General features: G+C 39.3%; 1 protein-coding gene across 4 annotated transcripts in view; it reads right to left on the reverse strand.

Moving 5' to 3' along the window:
- LOC108712345 (FERM domain-containing protein 4A) overlaps positions 1-25,714 on the reverse strand; it is a 222,591-nt gene that overhangs the window by 122,355 nt on the left and 74,522 nt on the right. The window contains exon 1 of one of the 4 annotated variants that reach the window (XM_041588463.1): positions 9,119-9,494. The exons of the other annotated variants lie outside the window; for them this stretch is intronic. Within the exon in view, the coding sequence (XP_041444397.1) occupies positions 9,119-9,121 (3 nt within the window). The 5' untranslated portion in view covers positions 9,122-9,494. Of the gene's footprint in view, positions 1-9,118; positions 9,495-25,714 lie in introns of those variants that run through there. 4 annotated transcript variants of the gene reach the window in all.

Raw genomic sequence — 25,714 nt, forward strand, 5'->3', positions numbered from 1 at the left:
CATTTATAGTGAAAAGCCATATGTTGAACAGAACTAAATAAAAACTTTGCTTTGTATTACAGTATTTTGAGTAAAAATGCAAGGCCTGCAGCTGAGTACAGACTTAAACTCTGAGTATTGATACTGCCATGAATAGATTCACCTTATACCAAATGTCATAAAAATTGTATATAATAACTGCACATAGATACAAAACAAATAAATACCATCTCATCTTAAATCAACGTATTTACTAATTTTTATGTGCTTCATGAATGCTGATATGCTTAGTATGTTGTATGGCTAATTCTAAGCAACCTTTCAAATGATCTTCATTATTTATTTATTTGTTATAGTTTTTTAATTATATGTCTTTCTGACTCCTTCCAGCTTTCAAATGGTGGTCATTGACCACATCTAAAAACAAATACTCTGTGTAGCTACACATTTGCTACTTATGTATTATTCATTTTTCTATTCAGGTCCTTTTCTATTCATATTTCAGTCCCTTATTCAATCAATGCATGATTTCTAGGGTAATTTGACCCTAGCAACCATATTGTTGAAATTGCAAACTGGAGAGCTGCTGAATAAAACGCTAAATAACTAAAAAAATACAAATAATAATAAAAAAAAATGAAAACCGATTGCTATTTGATAAACTATGCCCCCCATTATGTGACCGAGATCTATAGTTGAACAGCCTATATAAAGATATTCATACATTTAAAAAGCAGTGATAAATAGCATATAGGATAGATCCAGCATGTACAGTCCAGCAACAAAGTGTGCATCCATGGAAACAATAAATATACAGTTTATTCTCCAAGAGGTTTGAGATTAAGTAGAGTTGAGGTTAGAATAAGGGTTAGTCATGCAGGGTTTGCGGCAGTAATCTAGTTTAACCTGATTTTTGTAGCTTTCAAAGTTATAAATTGGGAAGCGAGTTAGGCTCTGTGCTGGAGTACATAAAAGGCATGGCAAATTTTGTCTTCCTGTAGTTGCAATAAGAGGGCAGTTGATAAAACCAACTAAAATGTAAGGCTGTGTTGGGGAGCAAAGGTTAGGATTTCTTATAGAAGAATAACAGGGCGGGGGTTAATCAATATTGGGTACTGAGTAATTACTATAATCATATTTATTATTTCAGTTCTAAGTATAAGCATAAACTACCAAACTCTAATACTTAAAAGTAGTATAAACATATTGCAATAGATGGCTAACCTTCAAACAAACAAATGTAGAATTCAGGGGCAGCATTTATCAAGAAGTTCCTATGGTTGCTGAAACTGGCAATTTATTGAAATGCTCCATAAAAGCATTTCAGTAAGGACATTTATAACCATCAAATGCTTATTTACTAATGTCTACAAAATGCTGAATATTTGTGTTACAGGACTTCTGATTGACCATAGTGGCATAGGCAGAAACTGAGCATACACTGAGCCATTTAATGGCTAACTGATGTATTTGTCAAAACAGAGGTTTTGATTCAGTAAGTAAAGCAGAATATTATTATAAGACATGATATTTCTTTTTCATGAAAATGTCTTACTACATCTGGGAGGGGGAGTATTAAAGAATTGCCTGTCCTAATATAATATTCTTCATTGGGCTTTTATTGCAATGCGAATTTTAATTGCACATTGCGAACCTTTAACTCTTTCTCTGCAGTTGTGTTAATTATTTTGGTGCAAAAATTGGTTTGCGATAGTGAAATTTTATTACATACACTGCGAACGTTCCCAAATGCTAAAATTCGCAATTGTCATCTTACTGCCGTGTGAGGAGCAAAGTGATCTCAAAAGGCAAAATTTTTCACTTTGCAAACATTTATTTGCATTGCAAATGAATTGCAAATTATTTTTGCACTAGTGACCAATACTACATGCCCCCCAAAGCATCCCCTTTCTCACATGCATTCTTCAAGAAGGCATAATAGGTTTAATACATTCAGATTTTGCTGACATTGCTCACAGTTTTTTTCCTGTATGGAATTGATCACATGGGATGCTTTGGACCTTGTTTTTTTTCCAGAAAAGGGGTCTTTACGTAATGTTAATTGCTGTCTTTAGTCTACTAAAACATTTAAACATTAACAAAAATTCTAATAATCAAAGATTTAGGATCAAGTACACAATACCATTTTAGTATTACAGAGAAAATGCAAATTAGTAAAAACCAAGAATTGTATTGAATACAATCAGTGTTGGACTGGCCCACTGGGATACCAGGAAAACCCCAGATGGGCCTAGGTGTCTGTGGGCCCTCATGCTTCATAGTTACATAGTTACATAGTTAACTTGGATCATAGTGACATAGTTACATAGTCATGCCCTCATTTAGCCAATTTATGGTCATTCCATATTTCTTAATGGGAAAAAATCTGTAATAATGAAAGAATAGAGTATAGTATAAAATAGTAGGAGAATAAAGAGGTTGAATGAGGAGAGGAGGAGTAATAGTTTGGAAGGTGGGCCCACAGTCTAAGGTTTTTTGGTGGGCCCACAGTTTAAGGTTTTTGGGTGGGCACACAGTCTAAGGTTTTCTGGTGGGCCCCTGGCATCCCAGTCCAATGCTGAATACAATAAATACCGCCCAGTATTTAGTAGCATTGTCTAAAGCAATTTAGACTTATTTCTACTAGATACTGTATATCATGACATGGATGAATGAAAATCTCCAAAAGGCAGTAAATGCTGTCCTTTTAACTAAAGCTGTACCCTCCAGCTTTCATTAAACCTCAGTCACCAGGTCAAGGGATTTGAATAGATACCATGCTTGAGAAAATATAGAACTGGATCAATGTGTATGGTAATACTGTGCTGGTAGATTGTATCACTCCCATCTTGCTTCTCTACTAAGGTAAAATAATTGCATAAAGACAATAAGCAGTACATTTATGCAGTACCAGTGGATTTCTGCTAAGGTATACATACACTTGACAAAAGTATATTTTCTGCCTCGCAGAGTCCAACTGTTTTCCCTAAAACATTATTTTTCCAACAAGAGGGCTAACAAATTAAAAGCAATGACCCTGTCACTTGAGGGTTGAGTTAGTTATTGTAAATCAGCAGCTTTGAAAGCAAAAGGTTAGAGAGCAGTATAATATATGTGACAGGGGAAGATTTGAAAAGGTTAAATAGAGACCCAATACACCTTAGTCAAAATTCATTTCTTAGCCTGATTATCAAATATCCATCAGACCAAAGAAGACTAAAGATATGCTCAAACACAGCACTGTGTTCATTACAGGCTACAGAATGACTAGGCTAGAAATTAAGTAGAGTAGTATTACAGTGTTCTATCTTTTATCCAGCACTTTGCAGATGTTGTCCATCATTCAAATCATTCTCTGTCCCAGCTTACAATCTAAAATCACATGCAGACACACTAGGGTCACTTTTGTTAAAAGCTAATTAGCTTGTCGGAATGCATGAAGGAACTGAGAGGAAACCAGGCATAAATACACTGAGGATATACAAACTCCTTGCAGAAAGTGTTCAGGTCGGAATCAAACTCAGGACTCCAGAGACCCCTCTGCATGGGGCATATTGCACCAGTGCAGAGAGAGAACAACCTATATCTCAAAAGCACCAATGGGGGAAAGTAATGTATGTCAGTAGAGCAAAAACACATTCGCAGAAACTTTTGTGAATGTTAACGACCATGTTTGCATCCTTTTTGACTGATTACAGACCTCAACAACTTCCTCGCAAAGTTTGTGAACCAAATGGCTGTTGCGAACATTCGCAGTGTATGTAATAACATTTTGCAATAGCAAGCAAATGTTTCTTCATTGCGAGCAGTGCTAAACATTCACAAAACACTTAAAATTTTAATTTCCTTTTCCCCCAAGTGTTTCTAACAGTATTTAACATGCTCAATACCCTTTGTGCTGCTGTATGAATTTACCAGACTTGTTCCAGTGCCTTCACTAGGCTGCTGGCCAAAGATATATTATAAAGAGAATCTATCAAGTAATAAAAAATACCTTAGATTTTGATTATAATAACTCCATAGCTGGTAGAGCAAAACTGAGCATGAGATAAGCAGTTTCTTCTCTATTCATTTTAAAGCTTATGTTGTCCTAAGGCAGTGGTCCCCAACCAGTAGCTCATGAGCAACATGTTGCTCTCCAACCCTTTGGATGTTGCTCCCACTGGCCTCAAAGCAGGTGCTTATTTTTGAATTCCAGGCTTGGAGGCAAGTTTTGGTTGTATAAATACCAGGTGTACTGCCAAACAGAACCTCAATGTAGATTGGCAATCCACATAGGGCCTACCAAATGGCCAATCACAGGACTTTCTTTGGCACCCCAAGAACATTTTTTATGCTTGTGTTGCTCCCCAACTCCTTTTACTTCTGAATGTTGCTCATGGGTCCAAAAGGTTGGGGATTCCTGCCCTAAGGAGTCCTTTATAAAAATCCAATGTAGCAGCCTCTAACAACTTTGGGCTGATAAGCATATGATATACACTGATATGAGCTGCTATTTTTGGGCAGTGCCATTTTAAAATGTCAAATAAGATCAATTGGAATTGTTTTGCAAATTAAACCTGTGTTTTTTGGCATCCTATAGGCCATATATGAAAAAAAACTGAGCACAGTATGCAATGGTAACCCTGGGCCAATTACAGGTGCAAAGTCGAGGGTTCGTGTGTCCTGTCGCAGAACGATCTGCATCTTGCACATAAGATACAACAGATGCAAAGGAATTACAGGTGCTGGAAGGCATAAAGGGGGGAGGGGATGTAATTAAAATCACAAGAATTGCTTAAAATGGCGTTTTTCCGAATGTTTAGTGCAGCTGGCAATGAAAAAACATCCACTGGTGAATATTAAAAATGTGAGAATAGAACTCACCACAGAAAAACTCACCCACTTTCAATTCATTCCTATAGTATTTTTTGAATTGTACTGTATTTATCAATGGAGTTCACCATTTGATAAATATGCTTTTATAAATCCCATAGGAATGAATAGAAAGTGAGTTTTATTGTGGTGAGTTCTATTCTCACATTTTGATAAATCTGCCCTGAAGATAAGTTTAGCTAAGTACTGGCTTTTTCATTTCTTCATTTCACTGACTACATTCTAGTTAAACAAACAAAACACAACCATAATACCATTCCCAAACAAAAACAATGTTTACATTTTTGTAGGTGAAACTTTTTAGAAGACAATAAAGAATCCCTTGCAATTGTGGCTGTGTGTCTCCAGAATGTTAAAGTGAGAGGATATATTCAGGATTTTAGTTCAAATTAGAAAACAGATGCTATGGGAGCCTGAAAAGGTTAGGATTGTAAGTTTTCTCTCCAACAAATGTCTTCATGAATAAACGTGGCAGCTTTTCTATTTGGGCAGCCATGTGAAAGGCAAATCCTTAAATTTCAGTGACTGTATATAAGCCAACAGGCCTTTGTAATGGAGAGTTCTATAGCCTGTTATTGGCCACTCCCAATACAGAACAATAGGCAGCACAAACAGAAAACAAAGCTGGGTGCCACATAACAAAGCAAAATAGAGGGGTTTTAAACCTAAAGCCTCAGTTCACATTCCCTGAAAGCACGCAGAAACTAAGTGGAAATTACTGAGAAGGTGCTCCAAAACCAAGAAATTAAATGGTTAAGCTACAAAGTATACAGAAAAAAATTCTTGTACATTATTGTTACATTTTCCAAAGAAAAGGCCAGAATCCTTACTCCAATGCAAATCTCCTAGGGGAGAACTTGATTCTGACATTGTTACATATAAAACTATTGTAAATTCCTTTACAAGGGGTATGCAAATAGATTCTGGTGCAGGAAAAGACTGGATAAAATTGTGAAAAAAACTGAATCGTACAATTTTTTTGGGATTTTTTCCTATTATCTCCAGAAAACCACAAATTTTTCAGAATTATTGTACGAAACCCAGCACAGATCATGATATCTTTAAATTGTAAATGGGACATTGAGTTTGACATCACCTCGGCAGGTTTTAGATGGAGTAATCTTCTAATCAGACTTTTAGCAGCCTAGGGGGTTTCATAATCACCAAAAATTTGAGTTTTTAAAATTTCTCTAGAAATTGCATTTTCCCTTTAATAAATGATCCCCCTAATATTTCATTTGTAGTGACATTTTAATAAAGTATTGTACATAAATACTAGATCCCTTGTTGTACTTAGCATAGGATGCTTTTCTTACCAGAGAAAAAAGTGTGGATAGTTCAAAATATATTTCCCACCACACACTTGTAGAGATGTAGAGAGAGAGAGTAGTACTCACTATGCAGCTAATTGCTCAAAGGAGTTTTCCCTATTTGACCAGTGGTTCAGAATGCAAACTGACCTCACATCACTAAAATCTGCATTTGTGTGAGGATTTCCTGTCAAGCTCACAGTGAAAGTGTTAGCATTAGAGACTAGTCTGATGAAATGTATAGACATTTGGAAAAATGATATGAAACCTTTAGTATGATCAATTCAACATATTAATTAATGCTCTTTTCTCTGTCACTGTTAACGAGTAACTGAATGTTTTGTTGTAATATCATTAAATTCAACACTCTTATATAGTCAAGTAATAACTGTGGACAAAACAGAGAGCTAATCAATCACAAGTGAGTTTACAAAGCTAAGGGCAAAAATTATGTAAAATAAAATTGTTATGTAAGCTTACCTCTTACCTAGAGGCAGTTGCAATCATCCCAATTGTAATATGCAAGCAACCCATAGAAGGCATTGTCAAGTAGTTATTGGGCAACATACTGCATGTATTGATTTCCTGAACCATCATAAACAGGTAGACTACACATTTTTATAAAAAAAAGTATGGTGTACATCTCTTCCTGCAGCATTTCAGACATGAGTAGTTCATCAACTACAAAAAGTATGTCCGAGGCACTGTGCTTTAGCTTCCTATGGAAAGGATGTTCCTACATTTCAAGTGACAAAGCTACTGTAAATAATACTATCCTGAAAATTCAAGACATTAGGCCAAAGACACATGCAATGGCTCATCCGCATTCCTCCACATTTGTATTGAATGCAGGCAAATGGCCTTAGGTAAAACTGACAACCATACTTGAAGTCAGACTACTTATTTTAATCTACTAGAAAACCTTTAATTCTTAAATGTTTGGGGGAAAACATGTGCCTAAGTTAAGGCTACAAAAGCAATGCAGGAAATGGTATTACCACAAAAGTTCCAAGGCAAACAAAGCATAGAAAATCCTTCGCAAATGTTTTGCATCTAATAAGGTACGAAATAGTGGAAAAAACATTCACATACTTACTCCATATTTGATGTACTTGTCCAACTATATACTTGAATCTGGACTATTAGTTGCATGAGTGCTGTTCTGCTCTTATAAGGCAAGCAAGACTAGGTTGCTGGTTAACATACTATTATTTTCTACTGTAACAATTTTGTGCATCAACAAAAGGAAAACAAATATACTGTATTTCGAGTCCCTTCTATAGGATAGCTAATGTAACCACAATGCAGGAAAGATCATGGCAGTAGCTAGGAATAGGATGGTTTCAGAACTTGCACTCTAGACTTTACTCAGTATACCAATAACAGCCATAGACTGCCTCTAACTTTTGACAAATATGGAAAACATGATAGTTATCATTGAATACAAGATCCTCTCCTCCAAGTACTGCAGACTGTAATTCTTTAATGAAATGAAAGGCAGCTTGTTAATATTCATACAGGCCATATATGGCTCTACATACCAAGAATGACACTTTCCAAATAAATGGTTTCAGCCATACACCATATATGAAACATGAAGTTTCCTTCTCAAGGACAGGACTTTCATAATGCTATTAAAATATTTCAGGCAAACACACATTTACTAAATAAGAACAGGCCATGGAGATACTTTGAATTCCAGACCATCACTCTATATTAGAAGCATGTACTAATTAGTATGGGTATCATTTTTTATACTGCCAACACAAAGAACCTTTCTTCAAGACAAAAGTCAGATAATTCTTTATAGCAACCACCTCCTGTTGCCTGGTGTGGGCTATGGCCAATGGACCAATGAAGGGCTCATGTACAGTTGGTTTTAATGTAGATGGAATTGGCAAAACATCTAGATTAATTTTTGAATACTAAAATCAAAGTGAATCACTATATTCCAACATCCATTTGATAAGCTCAGCTAAGCATGCTTTATTTAACATCTTGCCTTGCCTGGCAATGCCTAATTATACCAAAGGATCTCAGAAATTCAATTAAACATAAAATAAGAGACCAAAGCATAATTTACTGATTCACTGATTAAATTATAGGAAACTATAAACACATTTAAATAACATTTACTGTACAAATACTTTATTATTCATCTCAATAATATTAAAGAGTATTCTACAGAATACTGAGCAATGGATTCACATGGTGTCTTCAAGTGTAACATTTAATTAAGTTTCTTCTGCCTATAATGTCTCAAGTTGTATTCATCTGGGCAATAAATATTTGTTTTGACAGAAATGCCTGCATCTGATGCGTATTTTCTTCCAGGTCAGTTGCAACTACTTTAGCTTCACAATGAAGAATTCATCAAGTATAGCAAAACTTAAAATTCCAGACTAAACGAAGTGTGTGAGTACCGGACTCACTGCAAAGAGTCAAAAAATAATCCAGGAGAAAGTAAAATTGGGGTTGTCTTGTATGTGTTTATCCCTTTCTGTTACCTGGTTCAGACTATTAAGGTAGTATAGCAAAATGTAGTTCTTTTTATTATTCAGTTGTTATACTTCTGCTATACTGTTTTAAGCTAGTAGTGCAGTGATTGTAAACAGCCAGACAAATACTGCTTTCATTTGCAATAACCTTAAAACCATTGAAAATGTTAAATAAATAAAAATATGAATCACATTTTCTTACATTATGCAAAAGCATATTGTGGACAAGGACCCCTTTACAAGTTGGTTGCCTGGGGAGAATTAGCTATGGTAGGCAGGTTTAGTGTAGGATCAGGAGTATAAAAACAGTCTTCAGGCAAAAACACAGTTTATTTAGGCGACTCTTCTAAAGATACTGACATACAGAAACACAGTTAATTAGCGTGTCAACAGCACACATTCAAGACTTTTCCCCACACTGGGGTTCTCACCATACATGGTGGCTTCCATACTCACCATATGCTGGGCTTCTCACTAAGACCTGTTGCCTCTCCCCTCCAGGGATACAAATTCACCAACCTCTGGCCTTGCTTATCTCCCAGTTTTCCTCAATCACTGTAGATATGTAGTCACGTCTCCCTCTTCTCCTTGCAGTGGCAGGCAGCACCCCAGCCCCTCTGGGAGTTCCTAACACAGACAGGTAACCTTCCTGTTCTGTGCCCTGCTCAGAGAGACCTTCCTAACACTCTCATTAAATTTAAATACCTTGCCACAGGACAGCCTTCCTATGAAAAGTGAGCACCAATATGCAAATTGAACCATTGGAATGGATGACCTGGCTCACCCTTTCCTCCCAGAACACTATAGCTTCCAGGGCCAGACAGCAAAATCCTTTAAACAGAGAAATCCTTCTCTGTTTAGTCACATACCCTTGCACTTAAATCTAGAGATGTCGCGAACTGTTCGCCGGCGAACTTGTTCGCGCGAACATCGGGTGTTCGCGCTCGCCGGAAGTTCGCGAACGTCGCGCGACGTTCGCCATTTTGGGTTCGCCATTGTTGGCGCTTTTTTTTGCCCTCTCACCCCAGACCAGCAGGTACATGGCAGCCAATCAGGAAGCTCTCCCCTGGACCACTCCCCTTCCCTATAAAAACCGAAGCCCTGCAGCGTTTTTTCACTCTGCCTGTGTGTGCTGAAGAGATAGTGTAGGGAGAGAGCTGCTGCCTGTTAGTGATTTCAGGGACAGTTGAAAGTTTGCTGGCTAGTAATCGTTTTGATACTGCTCTGTTATTGGAGGGACAGAAGTCTGCAGGGGTTTGAGGGACATTTTAGCTTAGGTAGCTTTGCTGGCTAGTAATCTACCTTCTACTGCAGTGCTCTGTATGTAGCTGCAGTGGGCAGCTGTCCTGCTTCTGATCTCATCTGCTGACTGCTGCAATAACAGTAGTCCTTGTAAGGACTGCTTTTATTTATTTTTTTGTTGTTTTACTACTACTACTACTACTACTACTATAAGAGCCCAGTGCTATTAGTCTAGTAGTGTTGGGGAGTGGGACTGGTGTGCTAATCTGCTGCTCCTAGTAGTTCAGCAGCACCAACTTTAATTTTTTTTTTTAATATTCATTTTTTTTTTATTTTACTTTTTTTTATTTTACTACCGCTGTAGTAGTGTATAAGTTGACCTTTTAGGCATTATTTGCCCTGTAGGCATTATTTGCACACTGTTTTCTTCAACCCGCCATCGAGCTGTGTGACCTTGTTCACATTCTGTCTAAATATCCATAATATTACCGTCTCCAGAAAAAACACCGGAGTCACTTTTTTCAAGCAGCCATAATATATTTTACGTAATCCGTATCCACCGCTGTAGTAGTGTATACGTTGGCCTTGTAGGCATTATTTGCACACTGTTTTCTTCAACCCGCCATCGAGCTGTGTGACCTTGTTCCCATTCTGTCTAAATATCCATAATATTACCGTCTCCAGAAAAAACACCGGAGTCACTTTTTTCAAGCAGCATTCATATATTTTACGTAATCCGTATCCACCGCTGTAGTAGTGTATACGTTGGCCTTGTAGGCATTATTTGCACACTGTTTTCTTCAACCCGCCATCGAGCTGTGTGACCTTGTTCCCATTCTGTCTAAATATCCATAATATTACCGTCTCCAGAAAAAACACCGGAGTCACTTTTTTCAAGCAGCATTCATATATTTTACGTAATCCGTATCCACCGCTGTAGTAGTGTATACGTTGACCTTGTAGGCATTATTTGCACACTGTTTTCTTCAACCCGCCATCGAGCTGTGTGTATTATCGTTTCCAGAAAAACCAACTGAGTTTTTGTTGTTGTTGTTGTTTTTTTAAAAATAATGCCAGGCAAAGGCAGGCCGCCACGCAGAGGCCGTGCTAGGGGCCGTGCTGCTATGCAATCCTGTGGCCCTAGCAAATTGCCCAGTTTTAAAAAGCCAATGACCCTGAACTCCCAAAATGCTGAAGAGGTAGTTGACTGGCTTACACAGCACACCCCATCCTCTACCGTTTCTAACTTTACCACAACATCCTCCTCATCCTCCACTGCTATGGCCACCCCACGTAACACTTCCTCCACCACCGGTGCCCCTTCTTCACTGGGGTCAGAGGAGTTATTTTCCAATGAGTTTCTTGAACTGAGTAATGCGCAACCATTATTGCCAGAAGAAGATGAAGGAGATGAGGACCTTACACCAGATTTAATTCTGGCAGAGAACACGATAGAGATGGACATAATGAGTGATGAGGAGGAGGTCCCCGCTGCTGCTTCCTTCTGTGATGTGTCAGAAGAAATTGATGCATCTGAGGAGAATGATGATGAGGAGATTGATGTTTTGTGGGTGCCTAGTAGAAGAGAGCAAGAGGAGGGTAGTTCAGATGGAGAGACGGAGAGTCAGAGAGGCAGTAGGAGAATAAGACTTAGAAGAAGCAGGGAGGACAGCCCGCAGGGATCAGTAGGGCAACAACATGTATCGGCACCTGTGTTCAGCCGGCCAACGCACCCGCCATTGCCGCCAATACCGCCAACTCCGCCAACTTCTACTGTTACCCGCCAGATCGCACACTTCCAAAAAGTCAGCAGTGTGGGATTTTTTTAATGTGTGTGCCTCTGACAAAAGCATTGTAATTTGCAATGAGTGCAGTCAGAAACTGAGCCTTGGTAAGCCCAACAGCCACATAGGTACAACTTCTATGCGAAGGCACATGAGCGGCAAGCACAAAGCACTTTGGGAGCAACACCTCAAAGGCAACAGGCAAACTAAAAGCCACACTCCTTCTGGTCCAGCATCTTACTGCTCTACCTCTGCTCTCCTTGACCCGTCTGAACCACCCTCCACTCCGCCTTCCACCTTGACCACCTGTTCCCATTCCCAGTCATCTGCCACCAGCCAAGTTTCTGTGAAGGCCATGTTTGAGCGTAAGAAGCCAATGTCTGACTGTTGACCTTGTAGGCATTGTTTGCCCAGTTTTTTTGGCCACAGCCACTGAAGCACAGAGGCCAGAAAAAATATGCCATATAAATGCTGAAAATAGTCATTTTTTGCCATACGTTGACTCAACGTATATGGCAAAAAATGACTATTTTCAGCATTTATGTGGCATATTTTTTCTGGCAACTGTGCTGCAGTGGCTGCAACCAAAAAAACTGGGCAAACAATGTCTACAAGGTCAACGTATGGCGAAAAATGACTATTTTCAGCATTTATATGGCATATTTTTTCTGGCAACTGTGCTTCAGTGGCTGCGTCCAAAAAAACTGGGCAAACAATGCCTACAAGGTCAACGTATGGCAGTTGTTTAAAGAGAACAGTAGATTACTAGCCAGCAAAGCTACCTAAGCTAAAATGTCCCTCAAATCCCTGCAGACTTCTGTCCCTCCAATACAGAGCAGTATCAAGCAGATTACTAGCCAGCAAACTTACTATCATCTGTCCCTGAAATCACTAACAGCTCTCCCCCTACACTATCTCTTCCAAGCACACACAGGCAGATTTTTCAGATACATTTTTGCCCTTGATCCCCCTCTGGCATGCCACTGTCCAGGTCGTTGCACCCTTTAAACAACTTTAAAATCATTTTTCTGGCCAGAAATGTCTTTTCTAGATGTTAAAGTTCGCCTTCCCATTGAAGTCTATGGGGTTCGCGAACCGTTCGCGAACCGCTCGCATTTTTGCGCAAGTTCGCGAATATGTTCGCGAACTTTTTTTCCGACGTTCGCTACATCCCTACTTAAATCTCCCACTATAGAGAAATTAAAGACACACACAAATTTCCTTGATCCCTCTACCACAATGTATTGTGAAGAGGAATCCTACTGGACTCTGCCAAGATCCTTGGGTTTGATTCCCACATGAGCTACTTGTGCTACGAGGCAAGACACTCAATGGAACAACAAATTAGCATTAACCCCACCTTTTGCTCTCACTACCAATCTGGTTGGGCCCTTTACCAATTCAAGATTTGAGCTCCTGTTTTTTTAAAATGTCTGCTTTATGGGTTTATGTAGTAAAGAGGAAGGGTTTGGTCTTGTAATGCATAGCATGAAACACCAGTTTTTATTGGTTTAATGCAATTAGAATACTGAAAGTGACCATTACTGCATAGAACTCCAAAAGACCTGTATCAGTTTTTATAGGGCAAATGCCCATTGTACCTGAATGGATTATGAATTTGCAGATAGACCATTTATAATATGTACTGGAAGGGAAAGTTGCTTCTTAGCACATGCACAGACACTTTTTTGTTATTCATATAGCTGTTAAGGAAAATCTGCTTGTCTGTATAAGTTATTTTCTTACATGAAGATACTGACAGGGAGTTTCCCAGAATTACTTTAGACATCAACCTTATAAAGGAATGCTATACTTAAAGGAGAAGGAAAGGCTAAAAATAAATTTCTACTGATGCTTTAAGATATAATCGTCTCATAATTATTTTTCCTTATTTTTCTTTCTTTATCCCTTCTACATTTTTTTCATCCACAAGAGCCAAATTTTGGATTGCATTTCTCTTTTAGAAAGTCACTGGAACATACCACAAAGCAGTTCAAGAAAACCAGAGAAAAGAAGAGCAAATGTAAATTATACCTAAAGTGGGGGACCTTGGAAACACTCCACATCCTGTAAACAGCATTATAAATGGCAGTCACCTTTTATTAATACTTTCAGTGGAGCTCTAATACTACTTTTCCTTCTACTCTGTAACTCAACATGAAAACGCGATGTGACATACTACAAGAACAAGCTATATTTCACACTAACCTACAGATAACATGAAAAAACCCCTAGATGTAAAAAGCAAAAAGATAAAATTCACTTTTTATTATTATTGTTATTATTTATTATTTTATTACACATTTGAAGAAAACAGATACTATAATATATTGCATTGTTTAATTTTTCCAGTGCTCCATTTATTTTGCAGTTCACATATCTATGTGCTAGATTATATTAAAATTATAATGGCATATAGAGGAGTCAGGTGACCTATGGCACTAAAAATGCCTTTGAGGGTCACAGTGGCCCACAGGTCTTCACTTGGAAAGTTGACCTTACTGTATAAAAATGCTTAATAATGGAGTCCCATAAAGCAAATATAACAATATTTAATTACTCAACTTCAAATACAGATGGAGAAACTTAAGAAAGACCTTTGTCTCAGACACAGTTTGAGCCTACAGTATACTAGAGTGCAGTAACCTCTAAACTACAACTGCATGGAATTCCTTACTGTTTCTGGGATGATTTCATTTTTAAAAGGTAATGGCCTATCCATATGTCTGCAGCAAGTATTATGTTAAAACTTTTATTTTGTATTTACTATGATTAAAAACATAAAGCCTGACAAGCATCAGTTACACACAACTAAAAGGCTGGTAACATCACACATATACATTTGATAAATGATGTAAATTGGGCACAATACCCAATACAGTTCAGTTTTAGGCAGAGCTGAGTAAGTAGCTTCTTTGCTGTAGTGGGAAGAATTAGTTAAGGCTCACATGAGGTCATGTGAACTGAAGGTTATTCCCCTTCCAAAGAGCCCTGTGGCAAGAACAAGAGAAAAAGAAAAATGTCCTCTCAAACGGATGTTTACATTGTTCCAATCTCTGTCCACACTTTACAACAGTGTCCAATTACTCTGTATAGTTTTGGTGCATTACACATAAATTGAACCAATGAAACAGATGGAAGGTTTGAATTTTTGGATATATTTGGATAATATAGGAAATTCCATATAGAAATTCAAATTGATTTTCAAGTAGCAATTTCTTGTACGAGTTAAAAAATTAAAAAATAAATGACTGCATTGCATAACAAAGAACTAAGCACCAGATAATCTGAAGCCACTACACAGAAAGATAAACCATATAGTATCTATTCTCCTATGCAGTGGCTTCAGGTGAGTTGTCAGTATGCAAAGTTCCACAACAAAAATCTATGCAAACATGTATTAAATGGCTAATTCAGAATAATGCACTTCATCTGTGAGTGCTGTTACCAATGGGTACACACATTTTATAGTATTTAGAGTCTAAATACTGAATTTAGATAAATATGTTATGATAAAGTGAAGCATTGGTTTTAAATTGCATTCTAAGATGTTTATTTTTAATTATATATTCCACATCAGCAACCAAATTCTTAAATTTGTTCCACAGTGCTATTTTGTTTATGGAGCCGGGAGAATAACAATAACTTGTGATGCCAAGAGAAGCCAGTTTAAGGGCATGTCAGATAGTGACTTTGCCCGGGGTACCCAACACTAAAGGGACCCCTTGGGAGGGGCATAAATGTACAAAGGATGCATTACAAAGAATAATCAGTGGAATTCAATCTGTAGCCCCATGCAATTGGACATTTGAGAGATCAAGTACAACAAGAGCTGGAGGGCCACAGTTTGGACATTTATGATTTATGTAATTTCATTTCCCACATGAAGGCAGGGCTCCAGTCGTGCTGCATTGCCAGGGAAGCAGAGTTATTTGAATATGTGCTCACACAGGAATGTGCCTTAAAACTACATACATCACATTTTTTTCTCACTTCCCACCTGGTATACTGCTCTTGAAATGCACCAAGGCTTGAATATGAGCTGGAGAACTCTTAGGTTTCCCAAGCGACATGCACGGAGTGCCTCTGAAGTCAGGTTCCATACCACACTGTCCCAGGTATACATCAAATCTTCAAAGCTTAGACAGACGGTAGTCATCCTCAATACATAAAAATGAGGGGCCAGTACAAGGCAGGTGGCTGATGCAGATTCCTTTGATTCCTGAAGTTCAAAGTGTCAAGTGAAATGCTATATACAGTAAAACACTTCTGCCAATTATTTTGGTCCTCTGTTTTTTCAAAAAAATATGTCCCAAAAGATTTCTTTGTGTTTTAAAACAAACGATTCCATAGCCCCTGTTCCCTAGACAATGTACATGACATCCCTCTGTGATCTGATAGCTATTTCTCACGGAGAGCTCTGCTTCAATTCTGTGACTCACTTGCAATGGAACTAAAAAAAATACTCTTACATCCAAAGTTATCACTTCATACTCAATGTGCCGGGATCCAGTCTAGGGAATGGAAATGTTGTTTCACTGCCAACATTCCTGGGACAGTCCATATTTCTACTTAGCTGTTTGAAACTTAAATAAAATAGCTCAAACCAAACTCCCCAAAACACCCACAGAGTAGGTCAGGGAACAGAGTTCCCAAAATATCCCCATGTACAATAAAATCAAGCAATTATATATATATATATATATATATATATATATATATATATATATATATATATAACTCTAACCAAAAATTGATTTAGCTAGTCCCACTCCTGCAGCACTACCATTTAAAGAAAGACTCAAAAAGCTACCAATTGTGCCTAATTTCATACATTGGCCCTGCCAGGACATTTTGTCCCCAGAAATGGCCCATGTTCTTTAAAAGCAGGCTAACTTCAAATTGAAATGCCCTTATGCCCAGAAATCACATGTTCAGTAAAGGGATGCTTGAAACTTCAGATATCGTGTCAGGTAATATGAATGGAACTTTACCATATGTTAGAGACACCGGAAACGAATTCTTGTTCCTGTTGTATGACAATTATTTATCAATGACACCTGAATAAAAACCTATTGAAACAGAAACCTCAGATATCATGGACATTTGTCACATCAAATATGGTGGTGGAACTCAAGTACACATTTTAAATTACATTGATGCCTGTGCCTGTATTTGCGGTGCAATGGCAGATATCGGTTCAGATCACTTTCTATTGTAATTATTAGAAATCTCCATGTTTTTTGGTGATATTTGAAAAAAATCATGATGGTTTATTGTACCTGTAATTTCAGAGGAACCAGGAAATAAAAATATAGCGTCACTCACACATGGCAGTGATCCCCAACCAGTGAATCAAAAGCAACATGTTGCTCATAACCCCTTGGATGTTGTTCAAAGTGGCCTCAAAGCAGGTGTTTATTTTTTATTACTGGCTTGAAGGCAAGTTGGTTGTATAAAAACCAGGTGTACTGCCAATCAGAGCCTCTCATATTCTGACAGTCCACATACGGGCTACCAATAGCCAATCACAACACTTTTGCACCAACCAGGAACATTTTCCATGCTTGCGTTGCTCTCCAACTCTTTTGGCATATGAATGTTGCTCAAGGGGAAAAAAAAACTTCCTCTAAGGATTAGACCGAAGATCAAACTTTGGGTGTCATGTTTTTTTGACTCTGCAGCTGCTGCAGACTACAATTACCAGTCTTCCAACTGTCAAAAGAAATGTAATATGTTGGGGGTATAGCTCAATCAAGCTGAGTGCTATGTGCCTGTTAATTTACATTAAAATCAACAGCAAGCAAGAGAACAAGTTTCTCAAATGGTAGAACAGATTAATTTATAACTTGAAAGCCTATTAATACCCCTTTCAGAAACTGAAATGCACTACACCGTTTAGGCTGCATTAATATTGACTATGTACTTTTCTTATTATGAAAGTCAATATTCAATCTAAAATGAAGCACGACAGCTCTGAATCCATAATTGCTGTCCTTTTATTCTCGACATTCCTGGCTAGGTTTCATAACTGTCTGGCTCTACAATACCACACATTTCTGCTGTTACAACTTTTCTAATAGCATAAAATGTTGTTTTCTCAGCCTTGAAATCAATGTTCATCGTCTTACATAGAGAACAGGTACTTGACAATGGGCTTGTAAGTTTTTTATTTAGGTGGCATCAAGAGAGAGGCCTACGGTAATAGTCAAAAAGTCTCTTTTGCACTCTACAGTGGCCTCTTGCTGTAGATTCATGGTGTCTGAAATTAAATAGCCAGGGACCTCTCTTCCCCATTTCCCACTTCATGCATATCACAGGCAGATAATATGTGATACATAGAGAATATTTGAATTGCTGAAGTATTAACCCTAAAAATCCAAAATAAGTGAATATAGAGTGGGGGAATTTTACTTTTGACTTTAGAAAGCTCTTATCTCACTCTTACATAAATAATTAATTTGTCGCAAAGTTTTTACTTGTTAAGCTACTAAAAAAGTATACTTATGAAATGGATATATGCCAAGGTGCTTAAGTAGTCCTGTGTTAGTTTATGAAACCTAATGATGTGGTTGGTGGTGGTGTGTGTACACTTGTAAACTAACATGAAGTTTATCTGCTCTTCCTAACCCGCAGTGCAGAAACTTGTCTTGTGACATCAGAAGGCAAAGATGCAAATTATATTATGGGGTTTATTTATCAAAAGCTGATTTTTTCAATAAAAAAAAGTTCGACCAAACTAGAATCCATGATGTGACCTTATTTATTATTAAAAAAGCATCGGATCGGGGGAGACAAACTACATAAAAATGAGCGAAAACCCAAAATGTACAATTTTTTATAGACTCATATACAACCTCTGCAGGTCTAAAAAAAAAAAAAAAAATTAGTTTTTTTCCCATTCGGACCTTAATAAATAACCCACTAACTATAGGGAATAATGTACACCCTTTTGCCAAATATGAGTATATTAAAAGTCACTGAGGAGTTTCATCCCATACATTTTGGCAGATCATGGAACTCCAAGATGATGTCTAATATAATAATATTTTACAACAAGCTACATTTTTTAATATAATCTACAGACACGAAGGCACAGGGCACGTCTTTCCCGGCATTGCTGCCTCTTTCTTGCAGCCACCTGCCTGTCCACTGACTGCCGCACTGCCATAACATAACATGCTGTCAGCTTTCTCCCCACACCTGTGGGGGTGGGTAAGCAGGTCTGGACTGAGATTCAAAATAGGCCCTGGCATTTCAGCTACACAGAGGCCCAAACAGCACCTCACCAGCCCAATAAATAGTGCCTGTCTACGGCAACTTACAGCAGCCCCTCTGGCATTTGCCAGAACCCACAGATTGCCAGTCCGGCCTGCGGGTAAGGCATAAATGGGGGAACTCGTTGTGCCCTGGGTGGGAGTGGCAGTTGTGGGTTGCAACTGGGAACTGGGAAAATGCAGTTAATGAAGAGAGCTCTCAGTAGATTTTTTGTTAATTGTATTCATTGAGCTGTAAATTATAATTAATAATTCATCCTCTACTAGATATCAGTAAAAATCAGTACGTGACCTGTATACAATCTTTTATATGGTCAAGTAACTTCAGGTGACTTTAAATATCTTTATACATTACAGTAGGGAGTTCATTATCCACTATTTAATACACAATTTTCAGTGAAACAAATTACATTACTAAGCACCATTTATAACTGGTGACATCGCTAAGCACCATATAAGAATATAATTTACAGGATAATCATACCTCTTGTATTAGGAAAAACATATTGTACAAAAAAGGCAACTTGTTATCGTTTTTCTTCATAGTACGCCAACATATTTTGCAGTAATGAGGGCCCGGCGCCCAACAGTTTATAATCTACGGCTAATCCAAACTAGTGACATCCTCAAAAAATGTATTTTAATTTAAACCAATTTTTACATCTGACCATAAACTGTAAATCAAAAATAAAGAAAGAAATGTAATCAAAATCACTACAGTCCAAGGTTATATTGTGTTATATCAGGCAAAAATGTTGTATACTGTTGTATAAATGTTGTGGTATGCTTGCTGTGGTTAATAGATTACACAGTAAACCAACTGAAGGAGCTGAAGGTCATTTAACCATATGCACAAAAGGGGATTTGTATTACTCACCGATAAATCCTTTTCTCGGAGTCCTGTCAAGGCAGCACAGGGACAGATGGGTTAATGCACACTTCCCTTCAGGAGGCAGGATGGCTTTAAAGAAGTGAATTAGCGATGGTCTGCCCCTCAGATCCTCCTCTTCCCTGCATTAGCCCCTCCCCTATTAGTTCCGTTTAGCATAGCTGTAGACCAGTATAAATGATAGAGAATTTTGTGTTTATGTTTTGTTGGTGGGGCTCCCTGTGCTGCCTTGACAGGACTCCGAGAAAAGGATTTATCGGTGAGTAATACAAATCCCCTTTTCTCCGGGAGTCCTTTGGCAGCACAGGGACAGATGGGTTAGTCCCAAAGCATAGAAGAAGGGTGGGCAGTGAATATAGAGAAAAAAGAAACAGACAGGAGTACCAAACAGAAGTTAGACTCGAAGTTGCTCTAACATGGCAGTGACTGGCAGGTCAATAACATTTTTAAGAAAGAACTGTCTGAAGAACTTTGCGACCGCATGCCGCGTCTGAAGATGAAAAAACATTGAACTTGTAAAACGTTGTGAATGTGTGGAGTGACGACCAAGTGGCCGCCTTGCAAAGCTGTTCTGCTGATGCCTCGTTAGATAAGGCCCAGGACGTGCTCAGTGCTCGTGTGGAATGGGCTGTGACCCTGAAAGGAACAGGTTGTCCCCGAATCTGGTATGCCTTGGTGATAGCAAGTTTGATCCACCTGGCGATGGTGTGTTTGGATGCTTTTGCACCTTTGCGAGAGGATCCATATAGAACAAAAAGTGCATCGGTCTTCCGAAACTCTGTAGTTCTGTGAATGTAGAACTTCAGCGCCCGCGCCACATCCAGGGTGTGAATCCTGCGTTCAGTCTCCGTCTGAGGTTTCGGGCAGAGGGAGGGCAACACTACAGATGAAGCCACTTGGATTTGTGAGTTAAATGCGTCATGACTCAGAGTTAATTGAAGAAACTGTGTTATCTAAAGTTATCTTAACTCATTTAATGCATTTAACCTTTTCATTAGCATACCAAAGCACCATTGTTCACAATGGTGAATGCTTTAATTAGATGGGATGTTGTGTCACAGTTTTCTGTGTTAAATGAGATAAATGGGATATCTGTGTTTAGTTATTCTGTGTCAAACAGACAAACCAAAGTGGCTGCATCTGTATCTCCTGGTTTATGTGAAAAGCAGAGTTGACTTTCGGTAGAAACGTTGGTACAGTACGTAGAACTACCTTGTCTTGGTGGAAAATACAAAAAGGTGGTTTATGACTCAATGCCCCCAATTCGGATACCCGGCGGGCTGAGGCAATAGCAACCAAAAAGACAACCTTCAATGTCAATAGTTGTAGGCTGGTAGTGGCCAGTGGTTCGAATGGCTTCGTTTGTAGTACTTTGAGTATGAGGTTGAGGTCCCACGGCGGCATGGGTTGTCGGAAAGGTGGATTTATGTGGGATGCCGCCTGTAAAAAGGTCTTAACTTCTTGCTGAAAAGCCAAAGGGGTTTGAAAAAACAGCGATAGGGCTGAGACCTGGACTTTGAGAGAATTGACTCCCAACCCTTTATCCAGTCCTGCTTGTAGAAATTCGAGTAGAATAGGTAACCTGCAGGTGGAGTGAGACAACGATTGATTTTGGCACCAAGTCATAAACGTTCGCCAAATACGGTAGTAAGAGGATGCCGTTGTCGGCTTGCGAGCTTGCAAAAGAGTTTTTGTCACTCTGTCCGAAAATCCCTTACGCCTCCAGATGGTGCTCTCAAGAGCCATGCCGTTAGTGATAGGTGTTTTAGGTTGGGATGCCTGTACTGGTCCTGGAGAAGCAGGTCTTCCCTTAGAGGTAGATGGTGGTGCGATCGACAGATTTAGAAGATCCGAGAACCAGGCTCTTCTGGGCCAATATGGTGTGATCACAATGGCTGTGGTGTTGAACAGACTCAGTCGACGTAGAATCGGATGAATCATGGGAATTGGTGGAAAAATGTAAACCATGTCGAACGTCCATGGTGTTACCATTGCATCTAACGCGACTGCCTGATGGTCCCGGTACCTGGAGCAGTATCTGGGGAGCTGATGATTGAAGCTTGACGCCATTAAATCTATTTGTGGGTTTCCCCAGCATGCAGTGATCTGGCGAAAAACTTCCGGATGGAGGGACCATTCCCCCGGATCCAAAAAATGGCGACTGAGGAGATCTGCCTCCCAGTTGAGTTGTCCGGGTATGTAAACTGCAGACAGGATGCAAGCATGGTTTTCTGCCCATTGCAGTACCCGCTGAGCTTCCTGCCACGCTGCCACACTTCGCGTGCCCCCGTGATGATTGACATAGGCAACTGCTGTGGCATTGTCGGATTGTATTTTGATTGGTCGGTGCTTGAGCAGGTGAGTCCAGTGTGATAGAGACAGGTAGATTGCCCTGATTTCGAGGACATTGATGTGCAGTTTCTTTTCTGGAGGTGACCATTTGCCTTGGACTTTGAGGTGACCGTAAACACCACCCCAACCAATGAGGCTGGCGTCTGTGGTAACGAGGGACCAGTGTTTGATCGAGCAAATCCTCCCTGTCTTGAGGTTTCGTGTTTGGAGCCACCACTTCAGGGATTGCCTGGTAGATTGCGACAGGTTGATTCGGGCCTCGAGATTGTGATGAAGCTTGTCCCACTTTTGCAGGAATTCTAGTTGGAGGTAGCGCATGTGAAATCGGGCATATGGTATGAGCTCTATGGAGGCCGTCATAAGCCCTAGAAGGTGCATGGTTCCTCTTGCTGACAGTTGTCTGTGAGTTATAGCATAATTCGCGGCTGCCTTCAGCTTCCTTATTTTTTGATCTGTGAGGGACACTGTGTGTGTTCTGGAGTCGAATTGTGCTCCTAGGAAAATGATCGTTTGAGAAGGACTTAACACGCTCTTTGTGTGGTTGATGATCCAGCCGTGATCTCGTAAAATTTGGAGGCACCTTTGAGTGTTGTAGGTGGCTGTTTCGAAGGATGGTGATCTTAGAAGAAGATCGTCGAGGTAAGGTAGAATGTACAGGTGTTGCAGTCTCACATGTGCTACTAGAGCTGCCATGACTTTCGTAAATACTCTTGGCGCTGTGGCGAGTCCGAAAGGTAGCGCTTGGAATTGGTAGTGGCCACCGAGGATTGTGAAACGCAGAAATTTTTGGTAATCTCTGTGGATGGGGATGTGCAGGTATGCATCGGTGAGATCTATGGATGTGAAAAAGTCTCCTTTTTCCACATTGTTGATCACAGACCTGAGGGATTCCATTTTGAATGTTGGTATGTAAAGATACCTGTTCAGAGCTTTCAGGTCTAATACCGGTCTTACTTTTCCGTCTTTTTTGGGGACTAGGAAAAGGTTTGAATAAAACCCGTGTCTCCTTTCTTGCAGTGGTACCGGTAAGATGGCTTTGGTGGCCAGCATGTCCCCTAAGACCTTTTGCAGTGTCACCCGTGCTGCCGCTGAAATTGGCGGTCTGGAACGCATAAACCGGTGAGGGGGTGATGCTGTGAATTGCATTTTGTATCCCTCTGAAATTACTTTGTGTACCCACTTGTCTGGAGTGGTACGAATCCACACTCCTTTGAACAGAGAAAGGCGTCCCCCTACCGCAGTTTCCCTGTCCGTAGGAGAGTAATCTTCATTGATCTTGCGGTTTGTCTGGCGCTCCTTTGAAGGAACGCTTTTGGTAGGACCAATTCGGTCTCTTGTTGGTCCGAAATCCCTTGGAGGTGCTTGGGTAGCTGTTTTGATATGTGTTCTGATATGAGTTTTGATTTTGGGAACGCTGAGGCATTCTGCGGCCAAAGGAAGATGTCCGAAAGGACCGTTTTTGTGGTGGAAAGGGTGATTTGCCCTTCCTGTCTTGTGGGAGGAAGTTACTCTTACCTCCTGTGATTTTGGAAATGAGTGAATCTAACTCGGGTCCAAATAATGAAGTTCCCTTAAATGGTAGGGCAACCAAGTTTTTCTTGGATGCTGGGTCTGCATTCCATGTTTTCATCCATAAGGATCGTCTAGCTGCTATGGATAGAGCTGATGATCTAGCTAATAATTGAAGAATGTCCATGGAAGAATCGCAGAGAAAATGTACAGCATTGGTAACTTTTGATAAATGGGAGTGCATGTCAAAATCAGGATTGTCCGTTGCAGTTAACGCTTCCTCTAACCAGAGTACTAGAGTGCGTGTGACACAGGCTGAAGCTACTGTGGGTTTAAAGGCTGATGTCGTACATGAGAAGATGTGTTTCATAATGTTTTCCGCTTTTCTGTCCATTGGGTCTTTAAAAGAAGTTCCATCTTCTAGTGGGATGGTAGTTCTTTTTGCTAGACGTGCGACTGGCGCGTCTACTTTAGCTGTAGCATGCTGTAGTAAGTGGAGCGGAGATGGGTATAAAAACACCCTCTGAAACACTGCAGTTTGTTCTGAAGAACCTAATAAAAAAATAAAAATAATAAAAGAAAGGAAAAGAAAGTAAAATAAAATGATGTTTGGAGAGCCGAGCTCTCCCACATCCTACCTCCTGGGAGCAGGATGGCAAAAAACTAATAGGGGAGGGGCTAATGCAGGGAAGAGGAGGATCTGAGGGGCAGACCATCACTAATTCACTTCTTTAAAGCCATCCTGCCTCCTGAAGGGAAGTGTGCATTAACCCATCTGTCCCTGTGCTGCCAAAGGACTCCCGGAGAAAGTTTATTTTTTAAAAGAAGATGAAAGGTGTTAGTGCTGGGAGTATGATAAAGGGACTATATCAAGATGAATAAAACACAGACATCATAGATGAATTTTAATGAACCCTTAAAGAGGCCAAATGTCTCCAAAACAACACCAATGAGTATCATATTATAATACAACACAAAGACACAGTACACAAAACAAATACAAAACAAAGTAAAGCGATACTATACACACACACGAATGCAGCTGGCACTTTATCCTGTTATGTGTTCTGGTTGGTATTATACAGAATACTGGTCGTACATTAATTAATTACATTCATTTTTATGTTGCTTTTCACAAATATTTGTAGATCAGGGTGTGAGCTCCTTCTATTATCTGAGACCCTTGGTGAATTTCAGATAGCTTTGCATAGGCCAAACCAGCTGACTGGTTCTCACAGCAGGGCCCAATTATGCTTTTAACAGAAGTTTCTAAACTATTGGTGTTGTAAGGAACATGAAACAAAGATCAAGTGATGCCCAGCATGTTGCTTAACATCTGAGCAAGGTAAGCAAACCAGCATGGAGTCCTGTGGGAGCTCAGCAGAAAGAAGAGAGTGCCATGGTTTACTTAGTAAATGAAGAATAATAGATTACAGGGCTGCTATTACAAGATTGATTACTTGTATAAGAGTGGATGTAATTACTCCAAAAATGAAAGTTTTCTTTCAACACGTGTGGTCAATGATCTCTTCACACAGAACTGTTAACAGACGCTTCCCTTGTATCACGAGCTAAACTGTTCTCTTTTACACTTCTTATTTTATTTCAGCCTTTGCTCTTGATGTTCCATGTGTTACACATCCAGACTATAGAAGTTGCTTCCAAGATTTACCTAAACAAAGGTATTTATAATTTCAACTATTTATAAAGTGACAACATATTCCTCAGAGCTGTACAATAAATAGGTGTATACAATGAACATACAGATTTACATACAAAGCAACCAATAACCGATACAACAGGTTAAGAGAGCCTGCTCAAAAAAGCTTACAGTCCAAAAGAGTAAGATTGCCCTAAAATTACATTGGGTGAAAAGTACATGGTGCAAAAGATGAGGCTGATTCTGAGACTGGCAGAAGGGGATCAAAACTATGTGACTCCCCCCAAAAATTTGTTTCTATGCTGTGTTATCACCTCAAAGCCTAGGGGGCTAAACAAC

Source organism: Xenopus laevis, chromosome 3S (genome assembly GCF_017654675.1).
Source record: "Xenopus laevis strain J_2021 chromosome 3S, Xenopus_laevis_v10.1, whole genome shotgun sequence".
Lineage (NCBI taxonomy): Eukaryota > Metazoa > Chordata > Amphibia > Anura > Pipidae > Xenopus > Xenopus laevis.